Source organism: Oncorhynchus mykiss, chromosome 9, assembly GCF_013265735.2.
Source record: "Oncorhynchus mykiss isolate Arlee chromosome 9, USDA_OmykA_1.1, whole genome shotgun sequence".
NCBI lineage: Eukaryota > Metazoa > Chordata > Actinopteri > Salmoniformes > Salmonidae > Oncorhynchus > Oncorhynchus mykiss.
The window spans coordinates 77,059,227-77,081,035 of NC_048573.1; the positions used below are offsets into that span (position 1 = coordinate 77,059,227).

At 45.8% G+C, this 21,809-nt stretch overlaps 1 protein-coding gene across 7 annotated transcripts in view; it reads left to right on the top strand.

Moving 5' to 3' along the window:
* plxnb3 (plexin B3) overlaps nt 1-21,809 on the top strand; it is a 308,336-nt gene that overhangs the window by 159,358 nt on the left and 127,169 nt on the right. For all 7 annotated transcript variants that reach the window (XR_005053403.1, XR_005053402.1, XR_005053404.1 and 4 more), the window contains exons 5-8: nt 5,178-5,306; nt 6,898-6,998; nt 10,439-10,607; nt 12,866-13,025. Coding sequence is in view for 2 of the 7 variants with exons in the window: in XM_036989101.1 (XP_036844996.1) it covers nt 5,178-5,306; nt 6,898-6,998; nt 10,439-10,607; nt 12,866-13,025 (559 nt within the window). In the remaining 5 variants the exon portion in view is untranslated. The remainder of the gene's footprint in view (nt 1-5,177; nt 5,307-6,897; nt 6,999-10,438; nt 10,608-12,865; nt 13,026-21,809) is intronic.

Here is a 21,809-nt window from a genome sequence, read left to right on the forward strand (position 1 = left end):
TTAACTGCCTTGTTCAGGGTCAGAACGACAGATTTTTACCTTGTCAGCTCAGGGATTCGATCTAGCAACCTTTCTGTTACTGGCCCAATGCTCTAACCACTATGCTTACTTGCCTCCCCTAGACTCTAATTTAGCCACTAGGCTACCTGCCGCCCCAGATTAGGCTACCATATATGTCACATTCTCCCAAATTTCTAGTTGACAACACAGGGAACCAAACATGTGCTTCGGTTCATTGTGCTGTTGGAAGGTGAACTTTTGCTCCAATCTGAGGTCATCTGGAGCAGGTTTTCATCAAGGATCTCTCTGTGCTTCGCTCTGTTCATTTTTCTGTTAAATGTGTCTACTGATTGAGATAGGCTGAAGTCTATCGACACTGTGCCGATGTCTCCTTATAGTACTGGCTCTTAGTCTGTCAAATCAAATCAAATGTATTTATAAAGCCCTTCTTACATCAGCTGATATCTCAAAGTGCTGTACAGAAACCCAGCCTAAAACCCCAAACAGCAAGCAATGCAGGTGTAGAAGCACGGTGGCTAGGAAAAACTCCCTAGAAAAGGCCAAAACCTAGGAAGAAACCTAGAGAGGAACCAGGCTCTGAGGGGTGGCCTCAGTCCTCTTCTGGCTGTGCCGGGTGGAGATTATAACAGAACATGGCCAAGATGCTCAGATGTTCATAAATGACCAGCATGGTCTGCCCTGAGGAACTGAGGAACCACTGAACTCACTGGGAGGCTGGGCTGTATCATGTTATCTCCCCTCTCATACTGACTCTAGTCTGTCCTGAGGAACCACTGGGAGGCTGGACTGTATCATGTTATCTCCTCTCTCATACTGACTCTAGTCTGTCCTGAGGAACCACTGGGAGTCTGGACTGTATCATGTTATCTCCCCTCTCATACTGACTCTAGTCTGTCCTGAGGAACCACTGGGAGTCTGGGCTGTATCATGTTATCTCCCCTCTCATACTGACTCTAGTCTGTCCTGAGGAACCACTGGGAGTCTGGGAGTCTGGACTGTATCATGTTATCTCCCCTCTCATACTGACTCTAGTCTGTCCTGAGGAACCACTGGGAGTCTGGACTGTATCATGTTATCTCCTCTCTCATACTGACTCTAGTCTGTCCTGAGGAACCACTGGGAGTCTGGACTGTCATGTTAGCTCTGTCCTGAGGAACCACTGAACTCAAATTAATTGTATGTTTGTATAATTGATGCATTAATACATGCATTAAAAAAATCTAACATTTCAAATGTAATGATATTAAACTGGAAAGATGCATCTGGATCAAGTGCCATTCTGTGACTTTGGCCCTTTCCCCTTGGTATCCAAGTCAATATCCTGGTATTGTTGTGGTATCCAAGTCAATATCATGGTATTGTTGTGGTAACCAAGTCAATATCCTGGTATTGTTGTGGTATCCAAGTCAATATCCTGGTATTGTGTTGGTATCCAAGTCAATATCCTGGTATTGTTGTGGTATCCAAGTCAATATCCTGGTATTGTTGTGGTATCCAAGTCAATATCCTGGTATTGTTGTGGTATCCAAGTCAATATCCTGGTATTGTTGTGGTATCCAAGTCAATATCCTGGTATTGTGGTGGTATCCAAGTCAATATCCTGGTATTGTTGTGGTATCCAAGTCAATATCCTGGTATTGTTGTGGTATCCAAGTCAATATCATGGTATTGTTGTGGTAACCAAGTCAATATCCTGGTATTGTTGTGGTATCCAAGTCAATATCCTGGTATTGTTGTGGTATCCAAGTCAATATCCTGGTATTGTTGTGGTATCCAAGTCAATATCCTGGTATTGTTGTGGTATCCAAGTCAATATCCTGGTATTGTTGTGGTATCCAAGTCAATATCCTGGTATTGTTGTGGTATTCAAGTCAATATCCTGGTATTGTGGTATCCAAGTCAATATCCTGGTATTGTTGTGGTATCCAAGTCAATATCCTGGTATTGTTGTGGTATCCAAGTCAATATCCTGGTATTGTTGTGGTATCCAAGTCAATATCCTGGTATTGTTGTGGTATCCAAGTCAATATCCTGGTATTGTTGTGGTATCCAAGTCAATATCCTGGTATTGTTGTGGTATCCAAGTCAATATCCTGGTATTGTTGTGGTATCCAAGTCAATATCCTGGTATTGTTGTGGTATCCAAGTCAATATCCTGGTATTGTTGTGGTATCCAAGTCAATATCCTGGTATTGTTGTGGTAACCAAGTCAATATCCTGGTATTGTTGTGGTATCCAAGTCAATATCCTGGTATTGTTGTGGTATCCAAGTCAATATCCTGGTATTGTTGTGGTATCCAAGTCAATATCCTGGTATTGTTGTGGTATCCAAGTCAATATCCTGGTATTGTTGTGGTATTCAAGTCAATATCATGGTATTGTTGTGGTAACCAAGTCAATATCCTGGTATTGTGGTAACACTAGTTTGGACCACAATAGATGCTTAGTGATGTTGACTCTGAGGAACTTGAAACTGTCGACCCGCTCCACTACAGAACCGTTGAAGTGAATGGGGGCGTGGCTCGGCACTCTATTTCCTGTAGTCCACGATCAGCTCCTTTGTCTTGTTCACGCCGAGGGAGTGGTTGTTGTCCTGGCACCACACTGCCATGTCTCTGACCTCCTCCCTGTAGGCTGTCTCATCGTTGAGGGAGAGGTTGTTATCCTGGCACCACACTGCCAGGTCTCTGACCTCCTCCCTGTAGGCTGTCTCATCGTTGAGGGAGAGGTTGTTGTCCTGGCAACACACTGCCAGGTCTCTGACCTCCTCCCTGTAGGCTGTCTCATCGTTGAGGGAGAGGTTGTTGTCCTGGCACCACACGGCCAGGTCTCTGACCTCCTCCCTGTAGGCTGTCTCATCGTTGAGGGAGAGGTTGTTGTCCTGGCAACACACTGCCAGGTCTCTGACCTCCTTCCTCCCTGTAGGCTGTCTCATCGTTGAGGGAGAGGTTGTTGTCCTGGCACCACACTGCCATGTCTCTGACCTCCTCCCTGTAGGCTGTCTCATCGTTGAGGGAGAGGTTGTTGTCCTGGCACCACACTGCCAGGTCTCTGACCTCCTCCCTGTAGGCTGTCTCATCGTTGAGGGAGAGGTTGTTGTCCTGGCACCACACTGCCATGTCGCTGACCTCCTCCCTGTAGGCTGTCTCATCGTCGAGGGAGAGGTTGTTATCACACTGCCAGGTCTCTGACCTCCTCCCTATAGGCTGTCTCATCGTTGAGGGAGAGGTTGCTCTGACCTCCTCCCTATAGGCTGTCTCATCGTTGAGGGAGAGGTTGTTATCCTGTGACCACACTGCCAGGTCTCTGACCTCCTCCCTGTAGGCTGTCTCATCGTTGAGGGAGAGGTTGTTGTCCTGGCACCACACTGCCAGGTCTCTGACCTCCTCCCTGTAGGCTGTCTCATCGTTGAGGGAGAGGTTGTTATCCTGTGACCACACTGCCAGGTCTCTGACCTCCTCCCTATAGGCTGTCTCATCGTTGAGGGAGAGGTTGTTGTCCTGGCACTACACTGCCAGGTCTCTGACCTCCTCCCTATAGGCTGTCTCATCGTTGAGGGAGAGGTTGTTGTCCTGGCACCACACTGCCAGGTCTCTGACCTCCTCCCTATAGGCTGTCTCATCGTTGAGGGAGAGGTTGTTGTCCTGGCACCACACTGCCAGGTCTCTGACCTCCTCCCTATAGGCTGTCTCATCGTTGAGGGAGAGGTTGTTGTCCTGGCACCACACTGCCAGGTCTCTGACCTCCTCCCTATAAGCTGTCTCATCGTTGAGGGAGAGGTTGTTGTCCTGGCACCACACTGCCATGTCTCTGACCTCCTCCCTATAAGCTGTCTCATCGTTGAGGGAGAGGTTGTTGTCCTGGCACCACACTGCCAGGTCTCTGACCTCCTCCCTATAGGCTGTCTCATCGTTGAGGGAGAGGTTGTTGTCCTGGCACCACACTGCCAGGTCTCTGACCTCCTCCCTGTAGGCTGTCTCATTGTTGAGGGAGAGGTTGTTGTCCTGGCACCACACTGCCATGTCTCTGACCTCCTCCCTGTAGGCTGTCTCATTGTTGAGGGAGAGGTTGTTGTCCTGGCAACACACTGCCAGGTCTCTGACCTCCTCCCTATAGGCTGTCTCATTGTTGAGGGAGAGGTTGTTGTCCTGGCAACACACTGCCAGGTCTCTGACCTCCTCCCTATAGGCTGTCTCATTGTTGAGGGAGAGGTTGTTGTCCTGGCACTACACTGCCATGTCTCTGACCTCCTCCCTATAAGCTGTCTCATCGTTGAGGGAGAGGTTGTTGTCCTGGCACCACACTGCCAGGTCTCTGACCTCCTCCCTATAGGCTGTCTCATCGTTGAGGGAGAGGTTGTTGTCCTGGCAACACACTGCCAGTTCTCTGACCTCCTCCCGATAGGCCGTCTCGTCGTTGTCGGTGATGAAGCCTACCACCGTCGTAACTTTGTCAAACTTAATTATGGCGTTGGAGTCGTGAGCAGCCACGCAGTCGTGGGTGAACAGGCACACACCCCTGAGGGGCCCCCGTGTTGAGGATCAGCGTTGGTTTGTTGCCTTCCCTCACCACCTGGGGGCGGCCCGTCAGGAAGTCCAGGATCCAGTTGCAGAGGGAGGTGTTTAGTCCCAGGGTCCTTAGCTTAGTGATGAGCTTCATGGGCACTATGGTGTTGAACGCTGAGCTGTAGTCAATGATCAAATGCAAGCTTCATAAGTTAATGATACATTTCAAGCAATTGACATACCATATTTATTATGGCCATCCTCTCTCCCTACAATTTGAAGTTTGCGCTGCACCCGATCCTATAGCTGTACAGAAAATCAGCAATCTGTTCGCTAGCTCACCCAACCTCTGCTGATTGACAGTTTGCTGGTCCAATCAGAGGGCCGGGTGTGCGTTTCACTAGCCTATTTTTAAAAAAGCTGCATGCTTAGTAATCCACTGAGAGACTGTGCCACAAAATGAGACAAAACACCTGGCCAGATCATTTCAAGTCATCAGTCTCAAGTCAAAGTCAAATTAGTGACTCAAGCCAAACTCGAGTCCACAACTCTGACACTGTATGTATGGCACTAGCCTGTTCCCAGATCTGTTTAGGCTGTCTTGCCAACACACCATAAATAATCTTCATTCAATCTCCTCTGTGCGGTCAGGTATTTCTCCAGCCTGACACAACAGGGACATTGTATCAGAGTGTATTGGTGGACCAGGACAGTCCAGTCAACGCTGACCTACTACTGGACCAGTCTGGACAGAATGTCTACGTCCTCACTGATGGCAAGGTAACACCTAGCCCCTAACCCCTAGACCCTAATCGCTAGCCACTACCCCTAACCCCTAGCCACTACCCCTAGACCCTAACATCTAGCCACTACCCCTAGACCCTAACCCCTAGACCCTAACCACTAGCCACTACCCCTAGACCCTAACCCCTAGCCACTACACCTAGACCCTAACCCCTAGCCACTACCCCTAGATTCTAACCTCTAGCCACTACCCCTAGACTCTAACCCCTAGCCACTACACCTAGACCCTAACCCCTAGCCACAACCCCTAGATTCTAACCCCTAGCCACTACACCTAGACCCTAACCCCTAGCCACTACCCCTAACCCCTAGCCACTACCCCTAACCCCTAGCCACTACCCCTATACTCTAACCCCTAGCCACTACCCCTAGACTCTAACCCCTAGCCACTACCCCTAGACTCTAACCCCTAGCCACTACCCCTAGACCCTAACCCCTAGCCACTACCCCTAGACTCTAACCCCTAGCCACTACCCCTAGACCCTAACCCCTAAACACTACCCCTAGACCCTAACCCCTAAACACTACGCCTAGACCCTAACCCCTAGCCACTACCCCTAGACCCTAACCCCTAAACACTACCCCTAGACCCTAACCCCTAGCCACTACCCCTAGATTCTAACCCCTAGACACTACACCTAGACCCTAACCCCTAGCCACTACCCCTAACCCCTAGCCACTACCCCTAACCCCTAGCCACTACCCCTATACTCTAACCCCTAGCCACTACCCCTAGACTCTAACCCCTAGCCACTACCCCTAGACTCTAACCCCTAGCCACTACCCCTAGACCCTAACCCCTAGCCACTACCCCTAGACTCTAACCCCTAGCCACTACCCCTAGACTCTAACCCCTAGCCACTACCCCTAGACTCTAACCCCTAGCCACTACCCCTAGACCCTAACACCTAGCCACTACCCCTAGACCCTAACCCCTAGCCACTACCTCTAGACTCTAACCCCTAGCCACTACCCCTAGACCCTAACCCCTAGCCACTACCCCTAGACCCTAACCCCTAGCCACTACCCCTAGACCCTAACCCCTAAACACTACCCCTAGACCCTAACCCCTAAACACTACGCCTAGACCCTAACCCCTAGCCACTACTCCTAGACCCTAACCCCTAAACACTACCCCTAGACCCTAACCCCTAGCCACTACCCCTAGCCACTACCCCTAGACCCTAACCCCTAGCCACTACCCCTAGACCCTAACCCCTAAACACTACCCCTAGACCCTAACCCCTAAACACTACCCCTAGACTCAAACCCCTTATCCATGTGGATGATATACCTGATGTCTCTCTCTCTCTCTCCCCTTTCCCCCTCTCTGTCTCTCTCTCCCCCTCCCCCCCTCTTTCTCCCCCCTCTCTTCTCTCTCTCTCCACTCCATCTCTCTCTCTCCCCCTCCCCCCTCTTTCTCCCCCCTCTCTCTCTCTCGCTCTCTCCCCCTTCCCCCTCTCTCCCTCTCATTCTTTCTCTCTCTCACCCCCCTCTCTCTTTCCCCCTCTTTCTGTCTCCCTCACTCTCTCTTCTCTCTCTCTCTCTAACTCTCTCTCTCTCTCAGGTGTCCAAGGTGGCTGTATCTCAGTGTGAACAGCAGCCTGACTGCCAGTCCTGTCTGTCTGTCAGAGATCCTTACTGTGGCTGGTGTGTCCTGGAGGGAAGGTACTGTACACTGACACTCTTCCTGGGTTTTATTAAGGATCCCCATTAGTTCCTGCCAAGGCAGCAGCTACTCTTCCTGGGGTTTATTATGGATCCCCATTTGTTCCTGCCAAGGCAGCAGCTACTCTTCCTGGGGTTTATTATGGATCCCCATTAGTTCCTGCCAAGGCAGCAGCTCCTCTTCCTGGGGTTTATTATGGATCCCCATTTGTTCCTGCCAAGGCAGCAGCTACTCTTCCTGGGGTTTATTATGGATCCCCATTAGTTCCTGCCAAGGCAGCAGCTACTTTTCCTGGGGTTTATTATGGATCCCCATTAGTTCCTGCCAAGGCAGCAGCTACTCTTCCTGGGGTTTATTATGGATCCCTGTTAGTTCCTGCCAAGGCAGCAGCTACTCTTCCTGGGGTTTATTATGGATCCCCATTAGTTCCTGCCAAGGCAGCAGCTACTCTTCCTGGGGTTTATTATGGATCCCCATTAGTTCCTGCCAAGGCAGCAGCTCCTCTTCCTGGGGTTTATTATGGATCCCCATTTGTTCCTGCCAAGGCAGCAGCTACTCTCCCTGGGGTTTATTATGGATCCCCATTAGTTCCTGCCAAGGCAGCAGCTACTCTTCCTGGGGTTTATTATGGATCCCCATTAGTTCCTGCCAAGGCAGCAGCTACTCTCCCTGGGGTTTATTATGGATCCCCATTAGTTCCTGCCAAGGCAGCAGCTCCTCTTCCTGGGGTTTATTATGGATCCCCATTAGTTCCTGCCAAGGCAGCAGCTCCTCTTCCTGGGGTTTATTATGGATCCCCATTAGTTCCTGCTTAGGCAGCAGCTACTCTTCCTGGGTTTATTATGGATCCCCATTAGTTCCTGCCAAGGCAGCAGCTATTCTTCCTGGGGTTTATTATGGATCCCCATTAGTTCCTGCTTAGGCAGCAGCTACTCTTCCTGGGTTTATTATGGATCCCCATTAGTTCCTGCTTAGGCAGCAGCTACTCTTCCTGGGTTTATTATGGATCCCCATTAGTTCCTGCCAAGGCAGCAGCTCCTCTTCCTGGGTTTATTATGGATTCTCATTAGTTCCTGCCAAGGCAGCAGCTACTCTTCCTGGGTTTATTATGGATTCCCATTAGTTCCTGCCAAGGCAGCAGCTACTCTTCCTGGGGTCCAGCAGTGCATATGTTATCATGTGTCTGTATGTCTCTTCACAGTCCCCGCTGTTCCTTGTTGCTTCAGTCCCCGCTGTTCCTTGTTGCTTCACAGTCCCCGCTGTTCCATAAGGTGTATTTTTACCTGCTTTTTAAATCTGATTCTCCTGCTGCATCAGTTACCTGATGTGGAATAGAGTTCCATGTAGTCATGGCTCTATGTAGTACTGTGGAATAGAGTTCCATGTAGTCATGGCTCTATGTAGTACTGTGGAATAGAGTTCCATGTAGTCATGGCTCTATGTAGTACTGTGGAATAGAGTTCCATGTAGTCATGGCTCTATGTAGTACTGTGGGATAGAGTTCCATGTAGTCATGGCTCTATGTAGTACTGTGGAATAGAGTTCCATGTAGTCATGGCTCTATGTAGTACTGTGGAATAGAGTTCCATGTAGTCATGTCTCTATGTAGTACTGTGGAATAGAGTTCCATGTAGTCATGGCTCTATGTAGTACTGTGGAACAGAGTTCCATGTAGTCATGACTCTATGTAGTACTGTGGAATAGAGTTCCATGTAGTCATGGCTCTATGTAGTACTGTGGAATAGAGTTCCATGTAGTCATGGCTCTATGTAGTACTGTGGAATAGAGTTCCATGTAGTCATGGCTCTATGTAGTACTGTGGAATAGAGTTCCATGTAGTCATGGCTCTATGTAGTACTGTGGAATAGAGTTCCATGTAGTCATGGCTCTATGTAGTACTGTGGAATAGAGTTCCATGTAGTCATGGCTCTATGTAGTACTGTGGAATAGAGTTCCATGTAGTCATGGCTCTATGTAGTACTGTGGAATAGAGTTCCATGTAGTCATGGCTCTATGTAGTACTGTGGAACAGAGTTCCATGTAGTCATGACTCTATGTAGTACTGTGGAATAGAGTTCCATGTAGTCATGGCTCTATGTAGTACTGTGGAATAGAGTTCCATGTAGTCATGGCTCTATGTAGTACTGTGGAATAGAGTTCCATGTAGTCATGGCTCTATGTATACTGTGGAATAGAGTTCCATGTAGTCATGGCTCTATGTAGTACTGTGGAACAGAGTTCCATGTAGTCATGACTCTATGTAGTACTGTGGAATAGAGTTCCATGTAGTCATGGCTCTATGTAGTACTGTGGAATAGAGTTCCATGTAGTCATGGCTCTATGTAGTACTGTGGAATAGAGTTCCATGTAGTCATGGCTCTATGTATACTGTGGAATAGAGTTCCATGTAGTCATGGCTCTATGTAGTACTGTGCAATAGAGTTCCATGTAGTCATGGCTCTATGTAGTACTGTGGAATAGAGTTCCGTGTAGTCATGGCTCTATGTAGTACTGTGGAATAGAGTTCCATGTAGTCATGGCTCTATGTAGTACTGTGGAATAGAGTTCCATGTAGTCATGGCTCTATGTATACTGTGGAATAGAGTTCCATGTAGTCATGGCTCTATGTAGTACTGTGCACCTCCCCATAGTCTGTTGGACTTGTGGACTGTGAAGAGACCTCTGGTGGCATGTCTTGTGGGGTATGTATGGGTGTCTGAGCTGTGTGCTAGTAGTTTAAACAGACCTCTGGTGGCATGTCTTGTGGGTGTCTGAGCTGTGTGCTAGTAGTTTAAACAGACCTCTGGTAGCATTTCTTGTGGGTGTCTGAGCTGTGTGCTAGTAGTTTAAACAGACCTCTGGTGGCATGTCTTGTGGGTGTCTGAGCTGTGTGCTAGTAGTTTAAACAGACCTCTGGTGGCATGTCTTGTGGGTGTCTGAGCTGTGTGCTAGTAGTTTAGACAGACCTCTGGTAGCATGTCTTGTGGGTGTCTGAGCTGTGTGCTAGTAGTTTAAACAGACCTCTGGTAGCATGTCTTGTGGGGTATGTATGGGTGTCTGAGCTGTGCGCCAGTAGTTTAAACAGACAGCTTGGTGTATTCAACATGTCAATACCTCTCACAAATACAAGTAGTGAGGAAGTCAATCTCTCCTCCACTTTGAGCCAGGAGAGATTTACATGCATGTCATTAATGTTAGCTCTCCGTGTACTTTTAAGGGCCAGCCGTGCTGCCCTGTTCTGAGACAATTGCAATTTTCCTAAATCCCTCTTTGTGGCACCTGACCACACTACTGAACAGTAGTCCAGGTGTGACAAAACTAAAGCCTGTAGGGACCTGCCTTGTTGATAGTGTTGTGTCCTCTGTCACAAACATACACATTGTTAAAGCCCCTCCGTCACTCGTTTCCGTGGTAACATGTGTTTATACCGCTGATACAGATGCACTCGTAGACTGGAGTGTAGTCGTGAGGGCCAAGCCAACCACTGGCTGTGGAGCTACCAGCCTGCCAACCAGCCTGCCAACCAGCCTGCCAACCAGCCTGCCAACCAGTGTGTGACTGTCCAGAGCCTAAAGCCTGCCATCCAGAGCAGAGAGGAGGCGACTCAGGTGGGTTACAGATCTTCAACAGTATAGTATATCTAGAAACATTGTGTGACAGATCTGTGGGAGGAGACTTGGTGGAGTAACTCAGTGGATGTGTCTGGGCTGTTCTAGAGGGTAATGTCTGGGCTGTTCTAGAGGGTAATGTCTGGGCTGTTCTAGAGGGTAATGTCTGGGCTGTTCTAGAGGGTAATGTCTGGGCTGTTCTAGAGGGTAATGTCTGGGCTGTTCTAGAGGGTAATGTATGGGCCGTTCTAGAGGGTAATGTCTGGGCCGTTCTAGAAGGTAATGTCTGGGCCGGTCTAGAGGGTAATGTCTGGGCTGTTCTAGGGGGTAAGGTCCGGGGGTAATGTCTGGACTGGTCTAGGGGGTAATGTCTGGGCTGGTCTAGGGGGTACTGTCTGGGCTGGTCTAGAGGGTAATGTCTAGAGGGTAATGTCTGGGCTGGTCTAGTGGGTAATGTCTAGTGGGTAATATCTGGGGTGGTCTAGTGGGTAATGTCTAGTGGGTAATGGCTGGGCTGGTCTAGTGGGTAATGTCTAGTGGGTAATGTCTGGGGTGGTCTAGTGGGTAATGGCTGGGCTGGTCTAGTGGGTAATGTCCAGTGGGTAATGTCTGGGCTGGTCTAGTGGGTAATGTCTAGTGGGTAATGTCTGGGCTGGTCAAGGGGGTGATGTCTGGGCTGGATTTAGGGGGTAATGTCTGGGCTGGTCTAGGGGGTAATATCTGTTCTGGTCTAGTGGGACTGGGCTGGGCTGGTCTAGGCGGTAATGTCTGGACTGTTTTAGTGGGTAATGTCTGGGCTGGTCTAGTGGGTAATGTTTGGGCTGGTCTAGTGGGTAATGTCTGGGCTGGTCTAGGGGGTAATGTCTGTGCTGGTTTTAGGGGGTAATGCCTGGGCTGGTCTAGGGGGTAATGTCTGGGTTGGTTTTAGGCGGTAATGTCTGGGCTGGTTTAGGGGGTAATGTCTAGTGGGTAATGTCTGTGCTGGTGTAGGGGGTAATGCCTAGTGGGTAATGTCTGGGCTGGTTTAGGGGGTAATGTCTAGTGGGTAATGTCTGTGCTGGTTTAGGGGGTAATGTCTAGGGGGTAATGTCTGGGTTGGTTTTAGGGGGTAATGTCTGAGCTGGTCTAGGGGGTAATGTCTGTGCTGGTCTAGTGGGTAATGTATGGGCTGGTTTAGAGGGTAATGTATGTTCTGGTCTAGTGGGTAATGTCTGGGCTGGTTTAGGGGGTAATGTCTAGGTGGTAATGTCTGGGTTGGTTTTAGGGGGTAACGTCTGGGCTGGTCTAGGGGGTAATGTCTGGGCTGGTTTAGGGGGTAATGTATGGGCTGGTCTAGCCGGTAATGTCTAGTGGGTAACGTCTGGGCTGGTCTAGGGGGTAATGTCTGGGCTGGTTTAGGGGGTAATGTCTAGTGGGTAATGTCTGGGCTGGTTTAGGGGGTAATGTCTAGTGGGTAATGTCTGGGCTGGTTTAGGGGGTAATGTCTAGGGGGTAATGTCTGGGCTGGTTTAGGGGGTAATGTCTGGGCTGGTTTATTATTCGACCATGCTGGTCATTTATGAACATTTGAACATCTTGACCATGTTCTGTTATAATCTCCACCCGGCACAGCAAGAAGAGGACTGGCCACCCCACATAGCCTGGTTCCTCTCTAGGTTTCTTCCTAGGTTTTGGCCTTTCTAGGGAGTTTTTCCTAGCCACCGTGCTTCTACACCTGCATTGCTTGCTGTTTGGGGTTTTAGGCTGGGTTTCTGTACAGCACTTTGAGATATCAGCTGATGTACGAAGGGCTATATAAATAAATTTGATTTGATTTGATTTAATGTCTGGGCTGGTTTATGGGGTAATGTGTAGTGGGTAACGTATGTGCTGGTTTAGGGGGTAATGTCTGGGCTGGTCTAGGGGGTAATGTCTAGGGGGTAATGTCTGGGCTGGTTTAGGGGGTAATGTGTAGTGGGTAATGTCTGGGCTGGTTTAGGGGGTAATGTCTAGGGGGTAATGTTTGGGCTGGTCTAGGGGGTAATGTATAGGGGGCAATGTATGGGCTGATTTAGGGGTAATGTCTAGTGGGTAATGTCTTGGGGGTAATGTCTAGGGGGTAATGCCTGTTGTGCTGGTCCTGCTGTAAATGTATTTGTTTATCCCTCCACACCTACCTGTATGTCCCTCCCCCACTCTCTTACTATCTGTCCCAATAAACCTTATATATATATATATAAAAATATATATATAATATAATATATAGATCTCTGTCCCAGGTGTCTCTAACAGTGGCCCAGCTGCCCTCCCTGTCAGAGGAGGAGTCTCTTTCCTGCTCCTTTGGAACCCTGCCCCCTCAGCCAGCCATCATCAAGGGAACCACCATCACCTGTCAATCACCCCTGCCTGAGCTCCTCCCACCCAGCCCACCAGGAAGTGGTAGGTTGCCCTTTTTCTCTTTTTTTTTATATATATATATAAAAATTATCTGTAATTATGAGATTTGTATTCATAATTATTTAATTAATGGATCATTTAATTAATGTAATTAATTCATTATTTATCCAAATTAATCTAATTGAGAAATAACCGGGGTGGCAGGTAGCCTAGCGGTTAGCGAGATGAGCCAGCAGCGGGAGGGTTGCCAGTTCGAATCCTGTGTCTGACTGGAAAAATCTGGCGGGATGTGAACTGGCAACCAGAGGGAGGGTTGCTGGTATCAGAATCCTAGACGCAGGTTTTTGACTCTGAGCAAACTCCTGTGTGGTATGAAACATTTTGTGATATTCTATATTCTGTAAAAAATGATGTGAATAAAGATTACACCTCCACATGCAGTAATGTTTACAAGCTGAACAAGCCTTATGGAAATGATGAGTTAAGGGATCTATCCAGCTCTGCGTAAGGCTGAATACTTATTTTTTACATTGTAAAGATGGGAATACGAGAGAACAGTGTAGGAAGGAATTTAAGAAAACACACAGCATGTGTTTAATAAAAGACTGTCCTTTCAAACGGAGATATCAGAGAGGGCAGTTAGACAAGATATCCTCAACAGTTATTATTATACCGTGAGGAGATATCAGAGAGGGCAGTTAGACAAGATATCCTCGACAGTTATTATACCTTGAGGAGATATCAGAGAGGGCAGTTAGACAAGATATCCTCGACAGTTATTATACCTTGAGGAGATATCAGAGAGGGCAGTTAGACAAGATATCCTCGACAGTTATTATTATACCGTCAGGAGATATCAGAGAGGGCAGTTAGACAAGATATCCTCGACAGTTATTATTATACCGTGAGGAGATATCAGAGAGGGCAGTTAGACAAGATATCCTCGACAGTTATTATACCTTGAGGAGATATCAGAGAGGGCAGTTAGACAAGATATCCTCAACAGTTATTATTATACCGTGAGGAGCTATCAGAGAGGGCAGTTAGACAAGATATCCTCGACAGTTATTATTATACCGTGAGGAGATATCAGAGAGGGCAGTTAGACAAGATATCCTCGACAGTTATTATTATACCGTGAGGAGATATCAGAGAGGGCAGTTAGACAAGATATCCTCGACAGTTATTATTATACCGTGAGGAGATATCAGAGAGGGCAGTTAGACAAGATATCCTCGACAGTTATTATACCGTGAGGAGATATCAGAGAGGGCAGTTAGACAAGATATCCTCGACAGTTATTATTATACCGTGAGGAGATATCAGAGAGGGCAGTTAGACAAGATATCCTCGACAGTTATTATTATACCGTGAGGAGATATCAGAGAGGGCAGTTAGACAATATATCCTCGACAGTTATTATTATACCGTGAGGAGATATCAGAGAGGGCAGTTAGACAAGATATCCTCGACAGTTATTATACCGTGAGGAGATATCAGAGAGGGCAGTTAGACAAGATATCCTCGACAGTTATTATACCGTGAGGAGATATCAGAGAGGGCAGTTAGACAAGATATCCTCGACAGTTATTATTATACCGTGAGGAGATATCAGAGAGGGCAGTTAGACAAGATATCCTCGACAGTTATTATACCGTGAGGAGATATCAGAGAGGGCAGTTAGACAAGATATCCTCGACAGTTATTATTATACCGTGAGGAGATATCAGAGAGGGCAGTTAGACAAGATATCCTCGACAGTTATTATACCGTGAGGAGATATCAGAGAGGGCAGTTAGACAAGATATCCTCGACAGTTATTATTATACCGTGAGGAGATATCAGAGAGGGCAGTTAGACAAGATATCCTCGACAGTTATTATTATACCGTGAGGAGATATCAGAGAGGGCAGTTAGACAAGATATCCTCGACAGTTATTATACCGTGAGGAGATATCAGAGAGGGCAGTTAGACAAGATATCCTCGACAGTTATTATTATACCGTGAGGAGATATCAGAGAGGGCAGTTAGACAAGATATCCTCGACAGTTATTATACCGTGAGGAGATATCAGAGAGGGCAGTTAGACAAGATATCCTCGACAGTTATTATACCGTGAGGAGATATCAGAGAGGGCAGTTAGACAAGATATCCTCGACAGTTATTATACCGTGAGGAGATATCAGAGAGGGCAGTTAGACAAGATATCCTCGACAGTTATTATTATACCGTGAGGAGATATCAGAGAGGGCAGTTAGACAAGATATCCTAGACAGTAATTATTATACCGTGAGGAGATATCAGAGAGGGCAGTTAGACAAGACATCCTCGACAGTTATTATACCGTGAGGAGATATCAGAGAGGGCAGTTAGACAAGATATCCTCGACAGTTATTATTATACCGTGAGGAGATATCAGAGAGGGCAGTTAGACAAGATATCCTCGACAGTTATTATACCGTGAGGAGATATCAGAGAGGGCAGTTAGACAAGATATCCTCGACAGTTATTATTATACCGTGAGGAGATATCAGAGAGGGCAGTTAGACAAGATATCCTCGACAGTTATTATTATACCGTGAGGAGATATCAGAGAGGGCAGTTAGACAAGATATCCTCGACAGTTATTATTATACCGTGAGGAGATATCAGAGAGGGCAGTTAGACAAGATATCCTCGACAGTTATTATTATACCGTGAGGAGATATCAGAGAGGGCAGTTAGACAAGATATCCTCGACAGTTATTATACCATGAGGAGATATCAGAGAGGGCAGTTAGACAAGATATCCTCGACAGTTATTATTATACCGTGAGGAGATATCAGAGAGGGCAGTTAGACAAGATATCCTCGACAGTTATTATTATACCGTGAGGAGATATCAGAGAGGGCAGTTAGACAAGATATCCTCGACAGTTATTATACCGTGAGGAGATATCAGAGAGGGCAGTTAGACAAGATATCCTCGACAGTTATTATTATACCGTGAGGAGATATCAGAGAGGGCAGTTAGACAAGATATCCTCGACAGTTATTATTATACCGTGAGGAGATATCAGAGAGGGCAGTTAGACAAGATATCCTCGACAGTTATTATACCGTGAGGAGATATCAGAGAGGGCAGTTAGACAAGATATCCTCGACAGTTATTATACCGTGAGGAGATATCAGAGAGGGCAGTTAGACAAGATATCCTCGACAGTTATTATTATACCGTGAGGAGATATCAGAGAGGGCAGTTAGACAAGATATCCTCGACAGTTATTATTATACCGTGAGGAGATATCAGAGAGGGCAGTTAGACAAGATATCCTCGACAGTTATTATTATACCGTGAGGAGATATCAGAGAGGGCAGTTAGACAAGATATCCTCGACAGTTATTATACCGTGAGGAGATATCAGAGAGGGCAGTTAGACAAGATATCCTCGACAGTTATTATACCGTGAGGAGATATCAGAGAGGGCAGTTAGACAAGATATCCTCGACAGTTATTATACCGTGAGGAGATATCAGAGAGGGCAGTTAGACAAGATATCCTCGACAGTTATTATTATACCGTGAGGAGATATCAGAGAGGGCAGTTAGACAAGATATCCTCGACAGTTATTATTATACCGTGAGGAGATATCAGAGAGGGCAGTTAGACAAGATATCCTCGACAGTTATTATTATACCGTGAGGAGATATCAGAGAGGGCAGTTAGACAAGATATCCTCAACAGTTATTATACCATGAGGAGATATCAGAGAGGGCAGTTAGACAAGATATCCTCGACAGTTATTATTATACCGTGAGGAGATATCAGAGAGGGCAGTTAGACAAGATATCCTCGACAGTTATTATTATACCGTGAGGAGATATCAGAGAGGGCAGTTAGACAAGATATCCTCGACAGTTATTATACCGTGAGGAGATATCAGAGAGGGCAGTTAGACAAGATATCCTCGACAGTTATTATTATACCGTGAGGAGATATCAGAGAGGGCAGTTAGACAAGATATCCTCGACAGTTATTATTATACCGTGAGGAGATATCAGAGAGGGCAGTTAGACAAGATATCCTCGACAGTTATTATACCGTGAGGAGATATCAGAGAGGGCAGTTAGACAAGATATCCTCGACAGTTATTATACCGTGAGGAGATATCAGAGAGGGCAGTTAGACAAGATATCCTCGACAGTTATTATACCGTGAGGAGATATCAGAGAGGGCAGTTAGACAAGATATCCTCGACAGTTATTATTATACCGTGAGGAGATATCAGAGAGGGCAGTTAGACAAGATATCCTCGACAGTTATTATTATACCGTGAGGAGATATCAGAGAGGGCAGTTAGACAAGATATCCTCGACAGTTATTATACCGTGAGGAGATATCAGAGAGGGCAGTTAGACAAGATATCCTCGACAGTTATTATACCGTGAGGAGATATCAGAGAGGGCAGTTAGACAAGATATCCTCGACAGTTATTATACCGTGAGGAGATATCAGAGAGGGCAGTTAGACAAGATATCCTCGACAGTTATTATTATACCGTGAGGAGATATCAGAGAGGGCAGTTAGACAAGATATCCTAGACAGTAATTATTATACCGTGAGGAGATATCAGAGAGGGCAGTTAGACAAGACATCCTCGACAGTTATTATACCGTGAGGAGATATCAGAGAGGGCAGTTAGACAAGATATCCTCGACAGTTATTATTATACCGTGAGGAGATATCAGAGAGGGCAGTTAGACAAGATATCCTCGACAGTTATTATACCGTGAGGAGATATCAGAGAGGGCAGTTAGACAAGATATCCTCGACAGTTATTATTATACCGTGAGGAGATATCAGAGAGGGCAGTTAGACAAGATATCCTCGACAGTTATTATTATACCGTGAGGAGATATCAGAGAGGGCAGTTAGACAAGATATCCTCGACAGTTATTATTATACCGTGAGGAGATATCAGAGAAGGCAGTTAGACAAGATATCCTCGACAGTTATTATTATACCGTGAGGAGATATCAGAGAGGGCAGTTAGACAAGATATCCTCAACAGTTATTATACCATGAGGAGATATCAGAGAGGGCAGTTAGACAAGATATCCTCGACAGTTATTATTATACCGTGAGGAGATATCAGAGAGGGCAGTTAGACAAGATATCCTCGACAGTTATTATTATACCGTGAGGAGATATCAGAGAGGGCAGTTAGACAAGATATCCTCGACAGTTATTATACCGTGAGGAGATATCAGAGAGGGCAGTTAGACAAGATATCCTCGACAGTTATTATTATACCGTGAGGAGATATCAGAGAGGGCAGTTAGACAAGATATCCTCGACAGTTATTATTATACCGTGAGGAGATATCAGAGAGGGCAGTTAGACAAGATATCCTCGACAGTTATTATACCGTGAGGAGATATCAGAGAGGGCAGTTAGACAAGATATCCTCGACAGTTATTATTATACCGTGAGGAGATATCAGAGAGGGCAGTTAGACAAGATATCCTCGACAGTTATTATTATACCGTGAGGAGATATCAGAGAGGGCAGTTAGACAAGATATCCTCGACAGTTATTATTATACCGTGAGGAGATATCAGAGAGGGCAGTTAGACAAGATATCCTCGACAGTTATTATACCGTGAGGAGATATCAGAGAGGGCAGTTAGACAAGATATCCTCGACAGTTATTATACCGTGAGGAGATATCAGAGAGGGCAGTTAGACAAGATATCCTCAACAGTTATTATACCGTGAGGAGATATCAGAGAGGGCAGTTAGACAAGATATCCTCGACAGTTATTATTATACCGTGAGGAGATATCAGAGAGGGCAGTTAGACAAGATATCCTAGACAGTAATTATTATTCCGTGAGGAGATATCAGAGAGGGCAGTTAGACAAGACATCCTCGACAGTTATTATACCGTGAGGAGATATCAGAGAGGGCAGTTAGACAAGACATCCTCGACAGTTATTATACCGTGAGGAGATATCAGAGAGGGCAGTTAGACAAGATATCCTCGACAGTTATTATTATACCGTGAGGAGATATCAGAGAGGGCAGTTAGACAAGATATCCTCGACAGTTATTATTATACCGTGAGGAGATATCAGAGAGGGCAGTTAGACAAGATATCCTCGACAGTTATTATACCGTGAGGAGATATCAGAGAGGGCAGTTAGACAAGATATCCTCGACAGTTATTATACCGTGAGGAGATATCAGAGAGGGCAGTTAGACAAGATATCCTCGACAGTTATTATTATACCGTGAGGAGATATCAGAGAGGGCAGTTAGACAAGATATCCTCGACAGTTATTATTATACCGTGAGGAGATATCAGAGAGGGCAGTTAGACAAGATATCCTCGACAGTTATTATTATACCGTGAGGAGATATCAGAGAGGGCAGTTAGACAAGATATCCTCGACAGTTATTATTATACCGTGAGGAGATATCAGAGAGGGCAGTTAGACAAGATATCCTCGACAGTTATTATACCGTGAGGAGATATCAGAGAGGGCAGTTAGACAAGATATCCTCGACAGTTATTATACCGTGAGGAGATATCAGAGAGGGCAGTTAGACAAGATATCCTCGACAGTTATTATACCGTGAGGAGATATCAGAGAGGGCAGTTAGACAAGATATCCTCGACAGTTATTATTATACCGTGAGGAGATATCAGAGAGGGCAGTTAGACAAGATATCCTCGACAGTTATTATACCGTGAGGAGATATCAGAGAGGGCAGTTAGACAAGATATCCTCGACAGTTATTATTATACCGTGAGGAGATATCAGAGAGGGCAGTTAGACAAGATATCCTCGACAGTTATTATTATACCGTGAGGAGATATCAGAGAGGGCAGTTAGACAAGATATCCTCAACAGTTATTATACCGTGAGGAGATATCAGAGAGGGCAGTTAGACAAGATATCCTCGACAGTTATTATTATACCGTGAGGAGATATCAGAGAGGGCAGTTAGACAAGATATCCTCGACAGTTATTATTATACCGTGAGGAGATATCAGAGAGGGCAGTTAGACAAGATATCCTCGACAGTTATTATACCGTGAGGAGATATCAGAGAGGGCAGTTAGACAAGATATCCTCGACAGTTATTATTATACCATGAGGAGATATCAGAGAGGGCAGTTAGACAAGATATCCTCGACAGTTATTATTATACCGTGAGGAGATATCAAAGAGGGCAGTTAGACAAGATATCCTCGACAGTTATTATACCGTGAGGAGATATCAGAGAGGGCAGTTAGACAAGATATCCTCGACAGTTATTATTATACCGTGAGGAGATATCAGAGAGGGCAGTTAGACAAGATATCCTCGACAGTTATTATTATACCGTGAGGAGATATCAGACAGGGCAGTTAGACAAGATATCCTCGACAGTTATTATTATACCGTGAGGAGATATCAGAGAGGGCAGTTAGACAAGATATCCTCGACAGTTATTATTATACCGTGAGGAGATATCAGAGAGGGCAGTTAGACAAGATATCCTCGACAGTTATTATACCATGAGGAGATATCAGAGAGGGCAGTTAGACAAGATATCCTCGACAGTTATTATACCGTGAGGAGATATCAGAGAGGGCAGTTAGACAAGATATCCTCGACAGTTATTATTATACCGTGAGGAGATATCAGAGAGGGCAGTTAGACAAGACATCCTCGACAGTTATTATACCGTGAGGAGATATCAGAGAGGGCAGTTAGACGAGATATCCTCGACAGTTATTATTATACCGTGAGGAGATATCAGAGAGGGCAGTTAGACAAGATATCCTCGACAGTTATTATTATACCGTGAGGAGATATCAGAGAGGGCAGTTAGACAATATATCCTCGACAGTTATTATTATACCGTGAGGAGATATCAGAGAGGGCAGTTAGACAAGATATCCTCGACAGTTATTATACCGTGAGGAGATATCAGAGAGGGCAGTTAGACAAGATATCCTCGACAGTTATTATACCGTGAGGAGATATCAGAGAGGGCAGTTAGACAAGATATCCTCGACAGTTATTATTATACCGTGAGGAGATATCAGAGAGGGCAGTTAGACAAGATATCCTCGACAGTTATTATACCGTGAGGAGATATCAGAGAGGGCAGTTAGACAAGATATCCTCGACAGTTATTATTATACCGTGAGGAGATATCAGAGAGGGCAGTTAGACAAGATATCCTCGACAGTTATTATACCGTGAGGAGATATCAGAGAGGGCAGTTAGACAAGATATCCTCGACAGTTATTATTATACCGTGAGGAGATATCAGAGAGGGCAGTTAGACAAGATATCCTCGACAGTTATTATTATACCGTGAGGAGATATCAGAGAGGGCAGTTAGACAAGATATCCTCGACAGTTATTATTATACCGTGAGGAGATATCAGAGAGGGCAGTTAGACAAGATATCCTCGACAGTTATTATTATACCGTGAGGAGATATCAGAGAGGGCAGTTAGACAAGATATCCTCGACAGTTATTATACCGTGAGGAGATATCAGAGAGGGCAGTTAGACAAGATATCCTCGACAGTTATTATACCGTGAGGAGATATCAGAGAGGGCAGTTAGACAAGATATCCTCGACAGTTATTATACCGTGAGGAGATATCAGAGAGGGCAGTTAGACAAGATATCCTCGACAGTTATTATTATACCGTGAGGAGATATCAGAGAGGGCAGTTAGACAAGATATCCTAGACAGTAATTATTATACCGTGAGGAGATATCAGAGAGGGCAGTTAGACAAGACATCCTCGACAGTTATTATACCGTGAGGAGAT